We start from the raw sequence: 20,692 nt of genomic DNA, 5'->3' as shown, positions 1-20,692 counted from the left end.
CTTGTACTACCGTAAATAGCAATGTCATCTTTGGTTTTTGTTACACCTTGTTCCGAGTACATGTTTAATTTATGTATTGTTTTGATTTAAGTTAAAGAACTGGAATTTGGGCATTTTACGACACAATAGATTGATGATGTGGTACGTGCCACATCATTAAGTCGTGACATGACTTAAGTAATCGTCGCGATGCGATGCTGCTGTTTGCAAAAAAAATAAACACGTAACACCCTGTGTTGAATCGTTTCATAATTCAGGGTCGTGGCCTGAAGATCGGTTATCATAAGGCTTAGGGCCTTTGGGAAAGAGAGATTTAGACGCATTTGGGTGTGGGCAATGTAGGTTAGATGATCCTGGGAGTTTGAATTGTGACTTGGAGCCCAATGGTATAACCGTAAAGTGGCATCTCGGGCTTTTTTTGAATTTTGGGTTTAAGTTCAAAAAGTTTTAAGACAAAGGATAGTTGATAGAATTATAGGGCTTCTCATTACCTTTCTGTGGATATAAAGAACGTCGAAATTGGACTTAGAACGAAGGAGTTATAGCCGAATGAAATTAGGAGTGTTTTGGAACTTAGGCTAGTATGTGGGATGTACTCTTTAAGTACGCATCGCGTAGTGAGGATAATGATCGCGGGTGGCCTTCGAGTATGTCGGGCATACTCAGGAGTACACAGGGCGTACTCCAGATAGCTAGAAACCCTAACTTTTAGTGCTTAATCCCTATTTAAACATCATTATAGCCCTTGGACATCTACCTTCATCAGCCCCCATTGTTCATTTCGGCCCATTGAAACCCTAGTTCATCCTTGGAGTGTTCTTGAGCTTTGAAGTGGTTTTGTGGCATTTTTGTGTATATTCAAGAAGAGGGAACTTGGAGACCAAGCATTTGTTGAAGTTGAGCCTTTAGGTCCAGATTACTCATCAACTTTGGAAGCTTTAGAAGGTATAAAGCTCTCATCTTGATGACTCCTTATGATAGTTTGAGTTTAGGGTTGTTTATGAGCTCTATTTGGTCCCATGGGTTCTCCTTGTGATTTTGAGCAACGCCAAGAGTTAGATATTGTCACACCCCCAAACCAGGCGGCGGAAACGTTCGGGGGCTGCCGTGACTCAATTGAATACCATAACATTGTATATATATGAAACGTAACAACATTCGTCACCATGCATTAATACAGTACAACCAGTAAAGTTTACATGAAGTACATTGTCTAAACATTACATTCCCAAAATAAATTGTTCGATCCGTACATAAATAAACGGCAAGCCATCACTGAATACGATTTCCTTTGATTCACTGGTTCCCTGAGAATACAAGTATTTTGGAAAACGTCAACATATGAAATGTTGGTGAGTTCATAAGTTGTATTTGAAAAACAGTGTTTCGTATCGTTTGAAAACCGCCAGAAAATCCGATATTTTCTGAAAAGAGAAGCTTTTGAAAACGTTTGTGAAGATCCATAAGTATGCTTGTTTGTTTCTATACTTGTAAAAATTGTTTATTGAAGTTGTATGTATTTCGAATCTGTATGTATTGAAAAACCCTAGGAAAACCCGATGTTTTCCTAATTCTTTGAATTCCATGAATTTACATTGAAACCATTGCAACGCATGAAGTTATCATTACCAGACGACATTGGATTATGATTATCTGCTACAGACACGCGTTACACAAACGACTCGTCTATAGCAATACTAACGATCCCGTAGGCGTCGTCCGTACTAATCACGATATCCAACCGCCCTGACTACGTGTAGTCCCACATCCGAAGAGAAAGAGGACACGAAGGCCTCGATGACTCCATTAGTTGGTTGGGGATAAAAAGGTACGAGGGGTCCCAGACCCGCCTCGCATAAAAGGCAGACTCTGCTAGCGACACTAAAGGACCCTTGGGGACCAGTAGTCTACAAGCCATTGAAAGTCCGGTTACGTCGTGTCGGATCGGTAAAACCCAACACTTCGTAAGATTGAAGTCTTCGGGCCTTAAGATCAGGTCGTTAGGCTAGCTAGGCTCGACGAACAAGATTTTACACTTGTGGGGCCCGAAGATAGTGCGTAGACGTCTGTGCACATTCGCATGTATGATGAATTCCAAATCGTTGTTTGTATGAATCGTAGTGTTGTAGTATCATAGTATCGTCGTGTTAGTAGTTTCGGATTTTTATTGGTTCGAGACCGAACCAATTTGTTTGACAACGACTTTTGGTGTTGTAATGTATTGTATTTTGTCGATAGTCGTAGTACCATTATTTGGTCAAATTGCATGTATTGAATTAGTCTTGAAAATTTTCTGTTTTCAGCCCCTCCTTGTTTGTAAAATTTACTTTTTCAACCCTTTATTGAAATACTTTCCGGTTTGGTCCTTAAATCAATTTTCTTGACATTTTAACATCAAAAATTATTGAAATAAATATTTTCCAGCATATTTTTCATAGAAAACAGCTTCTTAAGTCCCTGAAATTTCAGTTTTCTCGGTTATAACCCTTCTTTTCGCAATTTTGACAATTTTGGCCCAAATTGTAAAATTTTTGCAACTTTGGTCCTTTTTATATTTTAAAAGCATTTTAAACCTTTGAAAAGGACTTGGATCACTTATGGTCCACTGTTTTACAGAAAATCACAGTTTTGGCCCTCCAAAACAGAAAAATTCGCATAATGGGCCTCATTGGGCCGAAATTGTCATTTTTAGCCCATTAAGCTTGAAATTTATGTTTTTAATCCTCTAAATGAGTACATTTCCAGAAATTGTTTTATTGAAACTGTTTTGACACACTTCATCCATCAGAATTCGTGAAATGTCAATTTGGGCCCTTAATTTTGTATTTTTCACATTTTAGGCCCAAAATTTGTGTTTTTAGCCTAAAGAAAATTGTTACTAACCCACTTAGCTATTTTTCTTGAAACACTTTGTATGTAGAAATACATTTGATGCTAAAATCATTTAACATAAGATATATCTCGGTTTTGAGGGGTTTTATGGCTAGATCCAACATTATAGCACACAAAAGCATACATGTAAGCATGGAAATCATACAAGGCATACAAACACATATAGATCTACACTTTCACTTGTATTCCCCCCCCCCCCCCCCCCACAAAACTCATAAAAACAGAAAATAGGGGGTATGAAGCTCACCTTGGGTGTGGGGGCTCGGTTTTGCAAAGAAAATGGAAGGAAAATGAAGTGATTTTCGGCCTTAGCACCCTTCCTTGGTAGATCTCGAGTTTGGTGACTTCTAAGGTGTATGATCACAATTTGGAATAGATTTAGAAGAGGTTTTTGATGGAATGAAGTAGCTAGATCATATATATAAGTAAATACTTACCTAAGATGGTGATTAGCTTGAATGATCCCCTTGAAAGCTTCTAAAAATCTCGAAATTATGAGGAGGAAAGGAGAGAGTTTTCTTGTATGTTCTTTGAGAGAATTTTGTGAAATGTGTGTGTGTTTGAGATGTGGCCGAGAGTGAGAGAGATAGGAAGAAGAGATGATTTTGAAGTGATGTGCATGGAGGTATGTGGGATATTTTGCATGGAAGTCCTTTGGTTAATTATGAGGTGTCACTTGAAAGTCAACCCTTCCTTTTTCCTTGGGCTTGGGCCAAAAATCTTGAAGGAAAAGGAAAATTTTGGGCTTTTTGCCCCTAAGCCCAATATTAGAGTTTGTTTGGGTATGTTTTAAGCCTAAAAGAATGTGGTAGGATTTTCATATTTTTATTGGACTAGTTTAGGTTATTCATGTATCAAGGCTTTTAATTTATTTCATTCTAGGCCCAATATGGCCCATAAGATTGAAGTAAATGAATGTGGGTCCAATTAGAGCCCAATTAGGGTTCTAAGCCCATGATAGTCTAATTGGAAGCTTATTGGTCCATGTGGATCCAATATGGGAGTCCTAGTCCAAAATGGACTTAAACAAGGACTTCTAGTGTTTCCAATTGTTTGATGACTATTTGTAGTACTTGTATGATGTATTTACTTGAAGTTTTTGAAGTCATAATCATAGGTGTTACACATGTTCTTAAGCTTTTGATTCACTTTAGCTTGAGTGTATAGTTTACAAGACACAAAATTTCCAGTTGTGACAGATATGTTAGATCTCAACCTCTTTGTTGCTCATGTTGTATAAAAGTGTCATCTTGATGATTGTTACGAGTTCATGCATGAATTTGAGTCATTATTATGAGCATTAGTGGACAAAAATGAATGTTGGGTTCCATTAAGACATGCTAAGGGTTAAAGATGCCAACTTTATGTCTTAGAACCCTAAAATGTACAAGATATGGAAGTTGGACCCTTTGGTTGAATAGATTAAACATAAAATGGCTTAAGTTGGCAAGCAACCCAGTACGATGATGTGACAACCCAAGTTGTTCCGTAACATTTCCCCGTTACCGTTAACGAAATATTCCAGTTTATAAAGTTTCGTTAATTAGAGGTCGTCAAATTTAATAAACATTCCATTTGTTTACATTTAATATGTCGTTAAGTCGTGATAAAAAGAAATAAAAACACACATCACCCATTTCCATTTATTTGGAAAATGTTAAGTTTTATTGTTACGACCACTAAATCGGGTGCGACCAAAAGCCCCGTTTAACGGCAATATTGGGTAGAATTCCACTGAGCTCCAACTCCCACCCATATATAAAGGGAGTAAACTCCATTTGGAGCTTTTCCACCCTCTCTCTCTATACTCTCTCTCTCTCTCTCTAGACCCGTTTTCGCCCCAAATCCGCAACCAAACGCTTCCAAATTGTAAGTCCGCTTACCCTAGCTTACTCTAAACATTATGATTCGTGTTTATAGCATAGAATTGGACTTGGAACATGTGTTTACGGCCAAGGAGCATGTTTGGGCCGTAAACACTTAATAAGTGGGTTTTTAAGCAATTTAACCCCTCCAAACCAACATTGGGACTTAGATAAGACCTTATAAATCCGGACTTAGAACACCCTAGTCATGAATTTTGAGGAGCAAATAGGAGTTTACGGCCAAGGAATGTGCTTGGGCCGTAAACCCCTCAAACATGGGGTGTAAACTCCTTTTTACATGCTTAAAAGCCATAGAACTCCACCAATAGCCTTGGAATAAATCCTAGAATCATCTAAAAGTTAGTTTGGGGACCTTAAACATGTCAAACACCCTCCATTTAGGAGTTTACGGCCAAAGCTTACCAAGAAATAGTTCCAGGGCCGTAAACTCATAAAAACATGTTAAAGGGTGCCCTAAATTCATACCAAGGCTTAAGACATAAAATAGGGGCTTGTCTTTTGGGTTTGGATCAATTAAACACATCAAAATGAAGGGGAAAATGGAGTTTACGGCCCATGTATGTACCAAGGCCGTAAACACCCCCAAATGTGCCAAAATGATAGTTTTAATCCCCCAAATTGGCATAACACTTCATTATAAATTACTAGCAAGGTATTAGGGGCTTTAAACTTCACAAAACTCTAAGGATGAGAGTTTACGTCCGTAAACTCCCTTAGGAGTTGTCCTTAGGCCGTAAACTCCAAGATAATGCCCTTAGAAGCCTCAAACCCACTCATGCCTTTTTGGAAAAGTACTTAGAAAAATCCCATGAACAAGCTAGAAGCCTTAAACACCCTAGAACCCATCACCATGAGTTTACGGCCTTAAACTCATGGTGATTAGTCCTTGGGCCGTAATCATGGTATTAAGGGTTTACTCTCGGAGGCTAAACTCCATTTCCTAGCCATACACACCCTTAGACGCTACCCGGGACACCCAAACACTTATCTAAAGTGTTTTCCGCTCCTTTGAGTGCGTATACTTGTTTAATTAGTATTAAATATACTAACTGTATGTGAACATATGTTATCATATGTTAAATAGGTCATTGAGTGTGTTTGAGTCCTTGCGTGACACCGAACGCCCAAACGGCACCTTCGTCGGACCTACTTACACCAGGTGAGTTCATACCCCTAAATGAACCTTTTAAATGTTTTTACATGTTTTATAGGGGGGAATACAAGTTAAACATGCCAGTTATCATATCAATCACATGTGATTGATAACCCGCATGCACAAGATTTTGCCACTGTACACTATTTTACCGAGTAGGACACTATAATGGTTTTCAATTGTTTCAAAACTCTTACTTATACTGTTTTACCTAAATTCATTCTGAACTGATTTATGAAAGATTTCCAAAGGTTTTCAAACATGTTTTTACAAAAGGATACAAATTGTGATTTTCTCCGAATATAAAGGTTTTTCATCAAGTTTCCCTTTTTCGACGTATACTTTTACTTGTTAATACTGCTGCTTCGCTTATACTTATTTTATACTCCTACTTAGTAACGCTTTCACTTATACTTATAGTCGCTTATACCGATAGACGCTCTTACTTCACTTATTGTCGTCTCTACTTCGTGATACGCTTATACTTGTTTGACACTCATACTTCACTTGCGACCGCTTCTACTTCACTTGTTCGACACTCATACTTCACTTGCGACCGCTCCTACTTCACTTGTTCGACACTCCTACTTCACTTGCGACCGCTCCTACTTCACTTATTAGACACTCCTACTTTACAAGAATCACTTCTACTTGATACACACTCAGTCGTAGTTAGATGTATGTCTGTGCTTGTATAGATGCATATAAATAATGATTGAAGGACTTAGGAAGGCTTGTCCGCCCTATTTCCTTTTCTTCGTTGAGATGTGGTCTGGTGGGATCGGATGTCCATCCGAAGGTCGTTTGATTCATTACTTATATATTATGTACACAAGCATAGACATACGGGTTTACTTCAGTCAATTCAGTTAAGAGTCTCTACCTTTAGTTCAGCACTTACATTAGAAACCCACTAGTTGGAAGTCTCTACCCACTATTTGGGATGCATCTTCAGGACACGACCTTCTACGTCGTCTAGTTGGTAACCAGAGTCTCCTGTAGGGAGAGCGGACATTGTGTGTATAGATCTATACGGGATTGACAACCCTGCACCTAGACTGCTAGCTACAGTCCCGGCCTACCAAGCCAACGGGTGACAAATGTCACATTATAGACGCTTGTAGGGCGTCTGGTACTCTAGTCAGTATGGTTATGAGTATCCCGGGTTACCTTATAATTCATTGGCTTTAAGGTAACGGTATTTCGCCAGCAATTTACACTGTATGCTGGTAATTTATTTTTAGAGTCACACCGTTTTGACCTTACAAGACGTATCTTTCATTTGATACTGTCTGGGGTCTGTTTTCTCTGTTTTGACCTTATAAGACGTATCTTTCATTTGATACTGTCTGGGGTCTGTATTCACTGTTTTGACCTTACAAGACGTATCTTTCATTTGATACTGTCTGGGGTCTGTGTCTCTATTTGTTAGACTGAACCAGGCGTGTCGTTCATTCGATACTTTCATGGAATGATTCCTTGCCTTAGACAGCAGTCCTCACTGATGAGGCATATGTTATTTCCCTGACGTCTCTTGCTTTCTCTAATAATCAAATTCAGTATTTTGATAATGATAGCAATTTAGGGAAAACTACTTTTTATCACATAACACTGACCAGTCTTGGTAGAAGACTGCTTTGATAAAAGAAAATATAGGATTTTCTGGAAAGAACTCTAATACACAGTAAACACTTAAACTACTACTTTATAAAGTTATTTGAATAAATTTTACTAAATACTTATGAACTCACCAGCATTTGTAAAAATGTTGATACTCGCTTTTCAAATAACTTGTATTCTCAGGTTAGCATTAGACAGGTACATCTCGGAGCTGTTGATGAAGATAGCTTAGTATTATGTTGTATCTATTCTATTACTTGTATTACTTTGAATTGATGTATTAATGTAACCATGTAAAATTATTACTATTAATGCAATGTCTTGTTGTACTTTGATTACTATAATGCATGTGTTGTGATACTTGACATGACGTCATCCACCCCAGAACGTTTATGCCGTTCCGGTTTTGGGGTGTGACAGATGAGCATACCAAGGGGTACGCAGCGCGTACTAAGCATACCAAGGGGTACGCTGAGCATACCAGTGTACGCCTTGCTGTAACTCTTCTTGGGCTTTTGGACTTCGGTTGGACCTTATATTTTTGGGCCTTAGCTAAGATTTAGGCCTTTGGGCTGTTGAACATTAGCGGGGCTCAAATTTGTATTATTGGACCTTAAGCTGCATAAGTGGGCCTTTATGGGCCTTAAAGGGTTATTATTTTGACGTTAAGAAAAGTACGAGGTGGTAAAGTCCCTCATTTCTAGCAATATGAAGGATGGAGAGTCTGTGAGAAACCACGTTTCGAGAATGCAACGATAAGTGGATAGGGTAATCAAGCTCAATGTAAATTTTGACAAAGAGCTGGCAATCGACATAGTGTCGAACTCTCTGCCAAGTTGTTATGATCAATTCATTTTGACCTATCATTTGAACAACAATAATGAAACTATTTTGTCACAATTTCACAACCTCATCTTCTACAAGTGCACCTGTTCTGGCCATAGGACAGGGGAATAGGAGGAGAGGAAAGGTCCTCCCAAATAAAATTGGAAAGGGAAGTCCCAAGTTGACCGTCAAGTACAGGACCTAAAGGAAAATTTAGATTTGATGCTCCCCTTATCTCTGACCCCAAAGAGGTCACTTGCTTCTATTGCAATGACATTGTCACACCCTTGAACCAGGACGGCGGAAACGTCCGGGGGCGGATGACTTCATTTTGTAATATCATAACAATTGAATATGAATGAAACATAGCAACCAAACATCATACATTATAAGATACCAACATACATTGCTACAAATTGTATTTGTTCATGAAATTACACCAAAAATAACATAATGTATGATATTTCAAAAATACAGCAAATATCCCAGATCCATGGTCCGATACCTGCTCGCTGAGTCCCTGAGAATACAAGTCGTTCTGAAAAGCGTCAACATAGAATGTTGGTGAGTTCATAAGCATGTTTGTATGGAAAAAGTTTTGTAACATATTTTTTGTAATAATTTGTAAAGCTCCAGAAAATCTGATATTTTCTGTGAAAAAATGGTTTGCGAGTCTCGTTTTAAAACTGTGAATAATTGCATGCATGTCTTTTGTTTTCTAGTTGTTTGTAATTGTGAAAAATATGTTCCCAGAAAATCCAATATTTTCTGTTATATGAAAATTTGCAGTCTTAAAACCTTAAGACTGGAGTGGTGATAAATAAGGTACTGAAAATTGAAGTGTAGTTTTATATTTAATAAAACTAGTGAAGTGTATATTTTTCCTTAAATCCAAGATAATGTTGTTAATGCCTATGTGAGTCGTTACAATCATGCTTGATGTGATTGATATGCCTGTGATGACGTTCTTCGGGCGTCGGTTTCGGTAAGATATTTGTCACCCTAGACTGGCCCCGTCTACCTATAGTGAACAGCTCAGGTGTGTGTGTGTCAACCTCGTATAGATCTATACACAACTATCTCGCTCTCCCTCCAGGAGACTCTAGTTATAACTACAGGTCTTACGGTATACGCTGTGTAGGTACGGTGAAAGAAAATCTCACAAGTGTCTTAACAGATTTATGCGAAATTTGACTCCCATTATTGAATAATGAAAATAACATTACTAGTGTAAATTCATGACTGCAGTTTTATGACACACATTTTACAGCTTTATGACATACAACTTGTAACTTGTTCTTTTAACAGCTTTATGATGGACAGATTATGACACACAAAATTTTCTGTCGTAATAGTTCTGTTTTGTATACCGCTTTTGTTAAATTATTCGTAACATTTTTTATAAATAATCATTAATGGACTTATCTACTTGTAATATATGTTGTGTAAATAGCATAATCTTTCAAGTTTTTAAAACATTAAGACGATGACAACATGTTACGACTATTTTACTAATAAAAATAGTTTTTAGCAAAATAATCAAGTTTGTACTTTGTTTAACACACCAAAGTTTAGTTTAGGGGTTTAACACAACATATACTATTTTGTCATGACATTAGCATGTCACGATTTTTACAAGATACACATAAAACCTTGAAACCTGTTACATCAAATATATGTGTAAGTATATGTATTAAAAGATAGGGAAATCTCCAAAAAAGTCCTGAAATTTTAGTCTAATTTATGAAAAAGTCTTGAACTAATTTTTGTTTATATAAAAGAACACAATACCGGATAAACTTCGAAAAAGCCCTTTTTGGCCGGTTTCGTAGATTTAGTCGGTATTCTGTCCTTTTTCGTTAGTTTGCTCAAAATATTAGGACTTTTCTGAAAATTACCCGATAACCAAAATATTGGGACTTCTATGAAAACTATTATGGAATTAATGGATATTATTATTAAAAAATCATTTATAAGCATGATTTTTTATTATAAACAAAGGAAATACATTTACTATGGCATTGGGCCCGACGAGTACACGGACACGGACTACGAGTTTGATGAGACCGATGACGACATGGAGGAGGAAATAGACACAGACGAAGCCTCCATCGCACCACCTACCGACGAGACACATCAGAACCACACTGCCCCACCAAGAAATCCCGTGAGAGAGGATCGTTCTCCGGAGGCTGAGGTTGTCGCACTACGGCAACAACTATTTGCCATGGAAGCACGAACGGTGTAAGCTGAACTGGAAAGAGATGAAGTCATTGGGGAGATGACCGAGATGGCCTAGTTGTTGGCACAACATTTCGGAATATGATGTCGCTACCACCGATGGGCGCCTCCTACTAAGACTGTTCACTATTTGGATAAAACCGAATTGTCCATTTGGACAATTTGGATCGGACTATTTGGTTCGGATATTCGGATTGGTTTTCAATAAAACCGAATTATTATTTTGGATTTCGGATTGGTTTTGGTTTATAAACTAAGGACCGAATAGTCAAAAAAAACCGAATAACAACTTATTATCTATTTTTCATATGTATCTTTAACAATTTATAAATTTACTAAATTATTATTTTTAGTTGTTATAAATTTTCATTGAATATACTACTTTAAAATTACTTCTTCTCAAAAGTTTTTTGTCAATGAAAAATTAACTATAATATATTTTCTTAGTATTTGTTCATAAATTATAATTTATAAAAAAAAATAGTTTCTTTATAGATTTTGCTAATATTCAAGTTATACCAAGAACTCCTCCTTACATAGTTTTATTACATGATCACACCTTAGAAGCTCCATAAGCTCGAGATCCACATCAAGGTGTTGCTAGGACCAAAATTCTTCTTCACATCTTCTTCAAAACCGAAACAACTAAGCAAGGTGAGTTCATACCTCCTTGTTTTCGGTTTTTACTTGTTTTTGGGGGAGAATACAAGTATTATGTGATGATCTATGTGTGTTTGCATGTTATGTGTGATTTCTTTAGCTTTTGATTGTGATAATATGAAATATTTGAGATATTTCGAGTCGAGATCTATAGCAAAAAGGGTGAAAGAATCATAAACAAAAACATAATAAACAACATACATTACAGATCTAAGGGTCCTTAAGTTTAAAAAGTGAAAAACAAAGCCAAAGAACCTTACAAGTGTCATTTTTGCAAAAATAACAAAGATTGGGTGTAAATTTAAATTATCGGTTTTATAAGGGATATAAGGTGTTTATTTGTATAAAAGCTTATTTTTATGAAAGCAATACTTTTCAAAGGGTCAAAAACATAAATTTTAGCTTAGTGGCCCTCACGAGTTTTTGGGCCCAAGGTTGCGAAAAAAATGAAGTTTTGAGGGGCTGAAATGTAAAACTTAACAAACCATGAGTCTAAAACGTAAATAAACTATTTCAGGGGTTGAAAATGATTTTATTACCAAATTGGACTAAAAATGCAAAGTTTTTGATTTTGGGGTCAAAATTGTAAAACTTACGGAAATTAGGCCAAAAATGTAAACTTTTTACAAATATAGGCTGGAAATGAAAATGCAATAGTTTTGGGCTGAAATTACTATTCAAATAAAGTTTGGTTGGAAAATGTCAAGAAAAATGGTTTAAGGACCAAAAATGTCAATTTTCATAAAAAGGGACTAAAAGTACCATTTTTAAAGAAAAAGGGGCCAGAATGGTCAATCTAAATGTTTTTGGGCCAAACAAACAATTATGAATGTTTGGGTTAAAAATATCAAGCTTATAACGCACGATTTTAAATATATATATATATATATATATATATATATATATATATATATATATATATATATATATATATATATATATATATATATATATATATATATATATAAAGCTTCGTTATAATTCAGACGTTAAGATGTATTTTTTTATAAACATTGTGAATAAACATTTAGCATACAATAAATACCAACAATACGAACGTAAACTCGATAAAATGTAAGCGATTTAATGGTTGGGCTCAAATACCTTCTATTCGTGTTATTGGGCCACAATGGCCCAATATCATGATTTTTGGGCCCAATATAATTGCACATGTTTATTGGGCCTCAGGTGACCCAATTAAATGCCTAATTGACCCTCAATGGCTTTTACATGCTATTGGGCCGTAGTGGCCCATTTGCATTGCTAGTAAGGTCCCAATCAATCATATGCGTGAAATTTGACATATAGATGTCAAAACTACTTTCCTTAATGGGAAGTTGGCTGATGATGTTTACATGAGTCAGCTAGAGGGTTTGTAGATGCAAAGTATCCGAATAAAGTGTGGATTGAAACAAGGTTCTCGCAAATGGAATTTTTGTTTTGACAAGAAAGTCAAAGAGTTTTTGTTTCTCCAGAAGTGTAAACGAATCTTGTGTATATGTAAAATCTATTAGGAGTATAGTAATCTTTCTGGTTTTGTATGTTGATGACATACTTCTTATAGGAAACGATATTCTAATATTGTAAGAGGTTAAGTCTTGGCTTGGAAAGTGTTTCGCTATGAAGGATCTGAGAGAGGTTGCCTATATTATAGGGATAAGGATTTTAAGACATGAGTAAAAGACTAATTGGACTTAGTCAAAATACATACTTGGAAAAGGTATTAAAGCGCTTTAGTATGGAGAATTCCAATAAAAGAGAACTACCCATATAGAGTAATACCAAACTCAGTAAGATTCATAGCCCGAGTACTGATGTAGAGATAGCAAAAATGAGTAGAGTTCCATATGTTTTGACGTTGGATCTATCATGTATGATATGACATGTACACGCCCTGGTGTGGCTTTTGCTTTGAGCATGGTCAGTCGTTATCAGGGAAATCTAGATATAGCTCATTGGATAGCAGTTACGGATATTCTTAAGTATATGCGAAGAACTAAGGATTGGGTCCTTGTGCTTGATGGCAGTGATAACCTAAGAGTAACTGGGTATAGTGATGCCAACTTTCATACAAACAGAGACATATTTCGTTCTCAATCTGACTGGGTGTTTACCCTTAACGGAGGAGTAGTAGCCTGGAAAAGTTCCAAACAGGATACGGTGGCTGATTTTACTTGTGAATTAGAGTACATAGCGTGAAGCGAAGCATCAAAGGAGGCTATTTGGTTGAAAAACTTAATCAGAGACCTTGGAGTTGTTCCAACCATCAAGGAGTCAATAAAGATTTTATGTAATAATGAAGGGGCGGTTACCTTAACAAAGGAACTAAGAGATCATGACAGATAAGGCATATCGACAGAAAATACCATTTCATTAGACATAGAGTAGAAGAAGGTCACCTCGTTGTGAAAAAGGTATTGTCAGAAGAGAATCCTGCAGATCCCCTCACAAACGGTCTAAGTAGGGTCAAACACGTTCAACATGCTAGAAGCATTAGTCTGAAGGATTATGTTAGTTTTAGTAGTTAGATACTTAGTTTCGAAACTTGTAATGAAATAAATGCAATTGACTTTTGGTGATTGAGTAATGGAGATTTATTTATGAGTTGGATTATTACGTTCTATCTATTATTTATTTTGTGTTTCATTTTGCATATTTTACTTCCCGAATAATTAGATTGTTCAAACATCTAAAGTCGATCATACTTTTGGAAGTAAGTAATGAATCAAGACTGTCATGAATTGAATTGTAGATTGTCTAAAAGGTTTTAGACATAACAATGATATTGCTGTAATATTCACGAGTACTTTGAAATAGATAATTTGAGTATGAGATTAACCCACACTGTCATACCCCTAAACCAGGATGATGAAAACGTCTGGGGGTGGATGACTTCATGAATAATATCACAACATAATGTACAATAGTGATCAAAACAAACACAACCACCATAAATATAATTGAGAATGTTATACTGTTTCCAAGTATTGTATGTTTCAAAACCAATTACATTATGATCACAAAAATGAATTGTACGAGATCGTAACGTCCCATCCTCAAAAGCCCTGTGACTACCGTTTAACGGTTTCCTGAGAATACAAATAGTTTTGAAAAGTGTCAACAATTAAGTTGATGAGTTCCTAAGAGTTTTGTATGGATAAAAATTTGAAAATTTTTCCTTGCAAAAATGATAGTATTTGTTCCCAGAAAATCCAATATTTTCTTAAAATGAGTTGTAGTCTTAAAACGCAAAGACAAAAAATATGCAAGTATTTATGTACTTAAAATAGTATTACATAGTTTTATTCTTATATAAAACCATTTGAAAGCATGTTACCCCCTAAACTAAATGTATCATTGATATTCCATGTGAATTATCACAACCATGCTAAAACCGAAGTTGGCCTGCCGTGATGTTTTTCAAGCGTCGGAACGTTAGACATTTGTCACCCCATATCTGTCGGTCTAGCTGTAGCTAACAACTTAAGTGCGAGATTGTCAGTCTTGTATAAATCTATACGCAAGTATCACACTATCTTATCGAGATTCTGGTTATAATTCAAAACTTTAGTGTGTACTTTGGTAGGTACGGTGAAGACTGTCTCACATAATTGCTTTAACAAGTTTACATTTTGTGTAATGAAAAACCCTTTGTAAGTGTAAATAACAATTTTTCGTAGTATTAATATAGCGTATAATAATTATATACTTTTATATATTTATTCGTCTTGTCTATAGTATTGACATATCAAGAACAAGTCCGGATCTCATCTTGTTCCGCCTTTTTGAGTGTGGCAAAATTTTTAGTTGTCTTATTAAGATTGCTTCCAATCTAGTTCATGCTAACCACAATAAAAAGTTTGTAATGACCTTGTTTTTTCCTCTCGTATGTAACAAACGAGCCTCATGTACATAATACACTTATTTTCCATCTTTTTGACATGTGTATTAGTTGGAATGCTATAAATTTAGATGTGTGAAACACATTGTCTTATTGAATTAGAAACAAAAATGGCATGTATGATAAGAAAGTTTAGGTTTAAGATGACTCAAAATACATGCTGACTCATGTTATGTGGTTTGAATTCGATATTTATGGTGGAAGGTTTTGAAAGCATGGATATCGATGGTGAAAGACATTTGATCTTATTGTTGGTACACATTAGGCATGTTTGCCATCATGTGTCATTATGATGTGAAATATAGTCACTTTCACTTTATATGTCTATTAATCACGTTTATACCCATTTTTAGGTTTCTGTTATGTGTTAGTTACTTTTTTGACTTGTGTTAGGAAAGTGTCTTATACACATGGTATTTACATTCCAGAGAGCATTCATTGTTAGCACATGCAATAAAATATTAAAGTGTTTTTTTTTTATCTAACAAAATTTGATATTAATAAATACAATAAGTTAAACATACTTTTTCTTGACCAATAAATCATTTCTATTAAGATATTAATAAATTTGAATATTTAATGTACATTTCTAAACATATAAATAGATAAAGTATTAAAAAACATATCAACAATACCTGTTGTTAGGGGTGTCAAAAAAACCCGAACCCGATTAACCCGACCGACCCAAACCCGAATAAGGTAATTAGGGTCCGGTTTAATAGAATCAGAACTCTTAATCGGGTTATTTGGGTCAACCCGACTAACCCGAATTATTATTAGGATCGGGTTTAGGGTTGATTTTTTCAAAATATTTCGGATTTCGGGTCAACCCGAATAACCCGATTAAGAATATATTACCAAAACTTTTTTTACTGGGTTGAATGACATGAATTCAAGATCCCATGAGATTTTCCAACTAATACAAATTTCTAATTTAAACAAACCAGATAGTAAATTTACTATGTATAGAGATGTATAAAATGACATAAGTTTCCTCTCTTCTTAAATCTTAATGTAGTACGGTTGTGTTGTAATAGTTTTATGAATTTTATTCACTGTTTACATTACTAATATGGTAAAAGAAACTCCAAAAATTCATATGGTATACCAACTTTACATTTTAAGTCCCTATACATGTGGATTATGTATTAAAATGACACAACATAAACTCATCTTACATTTCAACCTCAACCCGATTAACCCGAAACCCGAACCCGACTAACCCGTACCTTATTAGGGTCGGGTTCGGGTGAATATTTTTTCTAGTAAAACCCGACTAACCCGACCCGTTTAACCCGAAATCCGATCGGATTAACCCGATTAACAACCCTACCTATTGTCTATTTTATTTTTTAGCAATAAAATTTTAATATTGGGCTTTGGGTAAAACCCATTGAGATTGGGCTTAGCATAGAACTAGAACCCATTTGTTCATCTTCTATTTATGAAACCCCAGACCTTTTTATCCACATATTGTCCCGACAAGAACAAGCGCACACGCGAAAACTAGATTCAAAACAGGAACATGATGATGGTGTTGATGAGCTAAGGATCTCTGTTCATCTAAATTCTTCATCAATCGATCTTTCCCGAATCATTTGAATTTCAAGATTCTTCATAGTTCTTAATTTTTTTTTTTCATGTATGTATTTGTAATCGCCGATAGCTAGGGTTAGGGTTTTCCGACTTGTTTTTTTCTTTTTGTGAAGACTTGTATAGAGTTGATATCTGTAGCTAAGCTGTGTAATAATCTAATTGTAAACATGGAACCTGTTCTGTATTGTTTTATTTTATTTGTTTTGATTTAATTTTGATTTGGCGGGTTATAACTATGGAGATGGACAACACTTCTCGAGGTAGACCATTCGATAGATCATCGAGAGATCTTTCTACCCTGAAAAAACCTCGGTTGCTAACCGAAGAGACGACGTTTCTTCGCAGTAGTAATACTCCTAACGGTGGTAGCAGGCCAGTTGTTCAACGGCAACCGGCGTTAGGGTTCCGGCAGACAGCAGAAAGAGATAGAGACTCCGAAAGCAGCGATTTGACAAGAGGCGGAGGAGGTTATCAGCCCCAATCGCTAACGCAATCGCAGCTGCAACAACAGCATCTTGAGCTCGTGAGTCAGTATAGAACAGCACTGGCTGAGCTGACTTTCAATTCAAAACCTATCATTACTAACCTGACTATCATTGCCGGAGAGAACTTGCACGCTGCAAAAGCCATAGCCGCCACTATCTGCACTAATATTATTGAGGTGATGATTTCGGTTTCTATAATAGAATGAGTAAAGAAATAGTCGATAGAATCATTGTTAGTGCTATCAGTTGATTAAATTTCGTCCCTTAATTCCAAAAGTGTTAAATTGTATTTGGAAATCGTGATTAATGGATTCATACGCATTTCAAACCACTTTGTCTCATCAATTCCAGAGTGTGAATGAACATGTTTTCTTCTTGGTGTTGATGTGATGTGATTCTTTACTTACTGCTGCAAAACAGCACTCCACTATTACAAGCTTTATGGGATGTGCTAATCTTTTGTTGAATCTTTAACCATTCTTCGACTTCTAAATGAACATTCAACATCATGCTTGATCTTCATTTCCTTATGTAGTGTCTTTTGTACATTTAGAGTCTTTCATTTGAGATGCTCAGTACTCATAATATACTATATAAAACACCTCTAAAGCTGAAAGGGGTTTACATATAGAGAAAAAGAGATGTGGTGAGTTATAGTTTGTGGAAATGGAAGTTCTGAATGGTTTCACTATCTCAAGTTTTTCTTATTATCCATTGATTATATTTATCATCAAGAAAAATGCATATATAATATATCAGGTTCATGAAGAGCCTTCTGTAAGTTAAAAACTGTTGCTGATATAGTGATATGGGAACTTGTTTTTAGGTTCCAAGTGATCAAAAATTGCCATCATTATACCTTCTTGATAGTATTGTGAAGAATATTGGAAGAGACTACATCAAATACTTTGCTTCCAGACTACCTGAGGTTAGATCTTTAGACTTTAGTCACCCCATGTGCCTTTTAACTATAAAATTCCATTTACTTATGTCTTCTACATGAAAAATAATACATAAAGATTAGGAACTTTTTCTTTTAACTTTGTAACTCTGATGTATCCTTGTGGCTTGTGGTTATAATCTATATAAATACAAATTAAACTTATGATCAAATAATAGCATTTCTCTTTCGTTTGTGAACTACCCATTTCAAGTTTTTCAACAATGTATAGTGTCTTCACTCTTCATTCTTCAATATGGATATTAATTATCACAAATTAGTTGCTCCATTTGGGTGCATATTTTAGGTCTTCTGCAAGGCATATAGACAGGTTGATTCTGCAGTTCATTCGGGTATGAGACATCTTTTTGGAACATGGAAAGGCGTATTCCCTCTTCAATGTCTTCAAATTATAGAAAGAGAACTTGGTTTTCAACAACCTTCAAATGCAAATGGAACTTCTTCTTCTTCTTCTTCTCCTTTAGGGTTGACTTCTTCTAGACCTGAGCCTCAAAGTCAACGCCCTGTGCGTAGTATTCATGTAAATCCAAAGTATTTGGAGAGACAAAGACTCCAACAATCGAATTCGGTAAGAAATAGCAACCTACTTTTGTATAAATTCATAAGGTTTATAATAGTTTCCTAATTTATATGGTACCCTTTATAGCAAGATATCAAAATATGAAGTGATCTTCTAATTATAATTTCCTAATTGAGTTCACTTTTATAAATTTTTTTTTTAAAACATGTGATGAAGGTAAAAAGTCCAGCTAATGACACAAACCGAGTTGACTCACCTGAGAGACAAGAGAAAACAGCAGCCATGAGGCCACGTGCTGATCCTAGGCTTAAGGTAAAAACGAAATCTAACAAATAGTTACTTTTTTGATCTTTATGGTGCAAAATGACTAAAATGCCCTTCTGTTTTCAGAACATTCAACAAGCACAAAGAGATGTGGATACAGTCTCTATTCGTGAGAATGACAATGATTTTGATTATGAGTCAGAGCCAGGATTCGACAGCTCTTGGTATCCACCTGGCGGCAGTAGTGGCGGCAATGGCGGCGACAACATTCTTTCCGGCCAAAGAAACGGTCATGGATTCCCCAAAGTTTCACCCCCAAATTTACAGCCTTCAAACAACATTGGAAGTAAAAAGGGCGTTTTGGTAAATAAAAGCTGGAAAAACTCAGAGGAAGAGGAATACATGTGGGATGGCATAAACTCACAACTGGCGGTTCCCGGCAAATCTGGCGGCGGCGGCGGTGGTGGCGGCTCGAAAAGAGACCCTCGCTCACAAGCAGCGGTTTCCGGCAAATCACCGCCAGTACAACCGCCAGCACACCACCGTCCTCCACCACCTTCACTCCCATCACCCGTGCAAAGTCGGGCAGCAACTCAACCGCAAAAAAACACCGCTTCCCGCCACCCGATCCTCCCTCCGCCAGTCACCACCACGTCAAAATCTCCGGTTACAGATACCACCACCACCGCCGCCGCTGCCGCCACCGGAAAACAGCCGCCGCCACTCGTCTCAAGTCTTTTAAGTACACTTATCGCCAAGGGGATAATTTCAGCTTCAAATCCCGATCCTCCTCCGGCGGTGTCTCCACCATCACCGCCAGCTCCGGTGGTTGTCCGGTCACCGGTATTATTATCCACAAACAACGAGCCGCCATCTGTCTCAGATATAAAAAGTATAATCGGTTTTGATTTCAAACCGGAAATTATCCGAAGATCAAATCCAGCTGTGATTAGTGACCTAATTGATGATCTTCATCTTCCATATCAATGTCATATATGTGGGATAAGATTTAAACTTGAAGAACGTTTTGAAAAACATATTGAGTGGCATAATCGTAAATATCCTCCATCCAGGAGGTGGTTTATAAACTCTGATGAGTGGGTTAAGGAGAAGGGTGGTGAGAGGATGGTGGCGGCGGAGATTGGTGGTGAGAGGATGGTGGTGGCTGATGAAAGTCAATGTGTGTGTGTTTGGTGTGGTGAAGTGTTTGAAGATTTTTATAGTGAAGAAATGGAGAAATGGATGTTTAGAAGAGCTATTTACCTTGGTGTTAAAGGTGGAGATATTGGTCCGATTGTGCATGAAGATTGTATTTCGGAAAATTCCCATTTTGACCTTGGACTATCTAATGATGTCAAAAGTGTAAGTAAGGGTAAAATGGTCATTTAAATAATACCGAAAAGTTTTTGAAATTTTGTCTTACTTTTTTGGGTTGTTATATTTTCAGGAAGAGGTTTGAGTAAACGCTTACAATTATGAAGCCTAAAAAGAGGAAAACCAGGTTTGATGTGTTTAATTACAAATATGCCCTTATGGGGAGGTTGTTTTGTGAGTTATATTTTACCTTCAAATTGGTGTTTTCTAAATTTTCTTTCTTATTGGTTAAATCTTGATAGAAAGAAAATTAATAGAATCCCGGATTTTTTTTACTCTTTTCCAATATCATCGGCTTATTACTTGTTTCTCTT

The 20,692-nt window shown here is 36.3% G+C and overlaps 1 protein-coding gene across 1 annotated transcript; it reads left to right on the top strand.

Annotated features, from left to right (window-relative positions):
• The first annotated feature begins 16,642 nt into the window (after nucleotides 1-16,642).
• LOC111898028 (polyadenylation and cleavage factor homolog 4) lies at nucleotides 16,643-20,692 on the top strand. The gene is made up of 6 exons (XM_023893972.3): nucleotides 16,643-17,435; nucleotides 18,086-18,187; nucleotides 18,507-18,788; nucleotides 18,957-19,052; nucleotides 19,131-20,366; nucleotides 20,452-20,692. The coding sequence occupies exons 1-6, from the start codon at nucleotides 17,010-17,012 to the stop codon at nucleotides 20,461-20,463; spliced, it is 2,154 nt and encodes a 717-aa protein (XP_023749740.2). The 5' UTR covers nucleotides 16,643-17,009; the 3' UTR covers nucleotides 20,464-20,692.

The sequence above is a fragment of the Lactuca sativa genome, chromosome 2, assembly GCF_002870075.4.
Source record: "Lactuca sativa cultivar Salinas chromosome 2, Lsat_Salinas_v11, whole genome shotgun sequence".
Taxonomy (NCBI): Eukaryota; Viridiplantae; Streptophyta; class Magnoliopsida; order Asterales; family Asteraceae; genus Lactuca; species Lactuca sativa.
The sequence above is the reverse complement of the archived record's forward strand: the minus strand, read 5'-3'. Positions and strand labels throughout refer to the sequence as shown.

Bases quoted from the DNA above. Each gene is read 5' to 3' on its own strand.
- LOC111898028 (XM_023893972.3), top strand. From the start codon at position 17,010: ATGGAGATGGACAACACTTCTCGAGGTAGACCATTCGATAGATCATCG. The intron at 18,789-18,956 runs GTAAGAAATAGC...CATGTGATGAAG, and splicing joins GACTCCAACAATCGAATTCG to GTAAAAAGTCCAGCTAATGA. The intron at 19,053-19,130 runs GTAAAAACGAAA...TTCTGTTTTCAG, and splicing joins GTGCTGATCCTAGGCTTAAG to AACATTCAACAAGCACAAAG.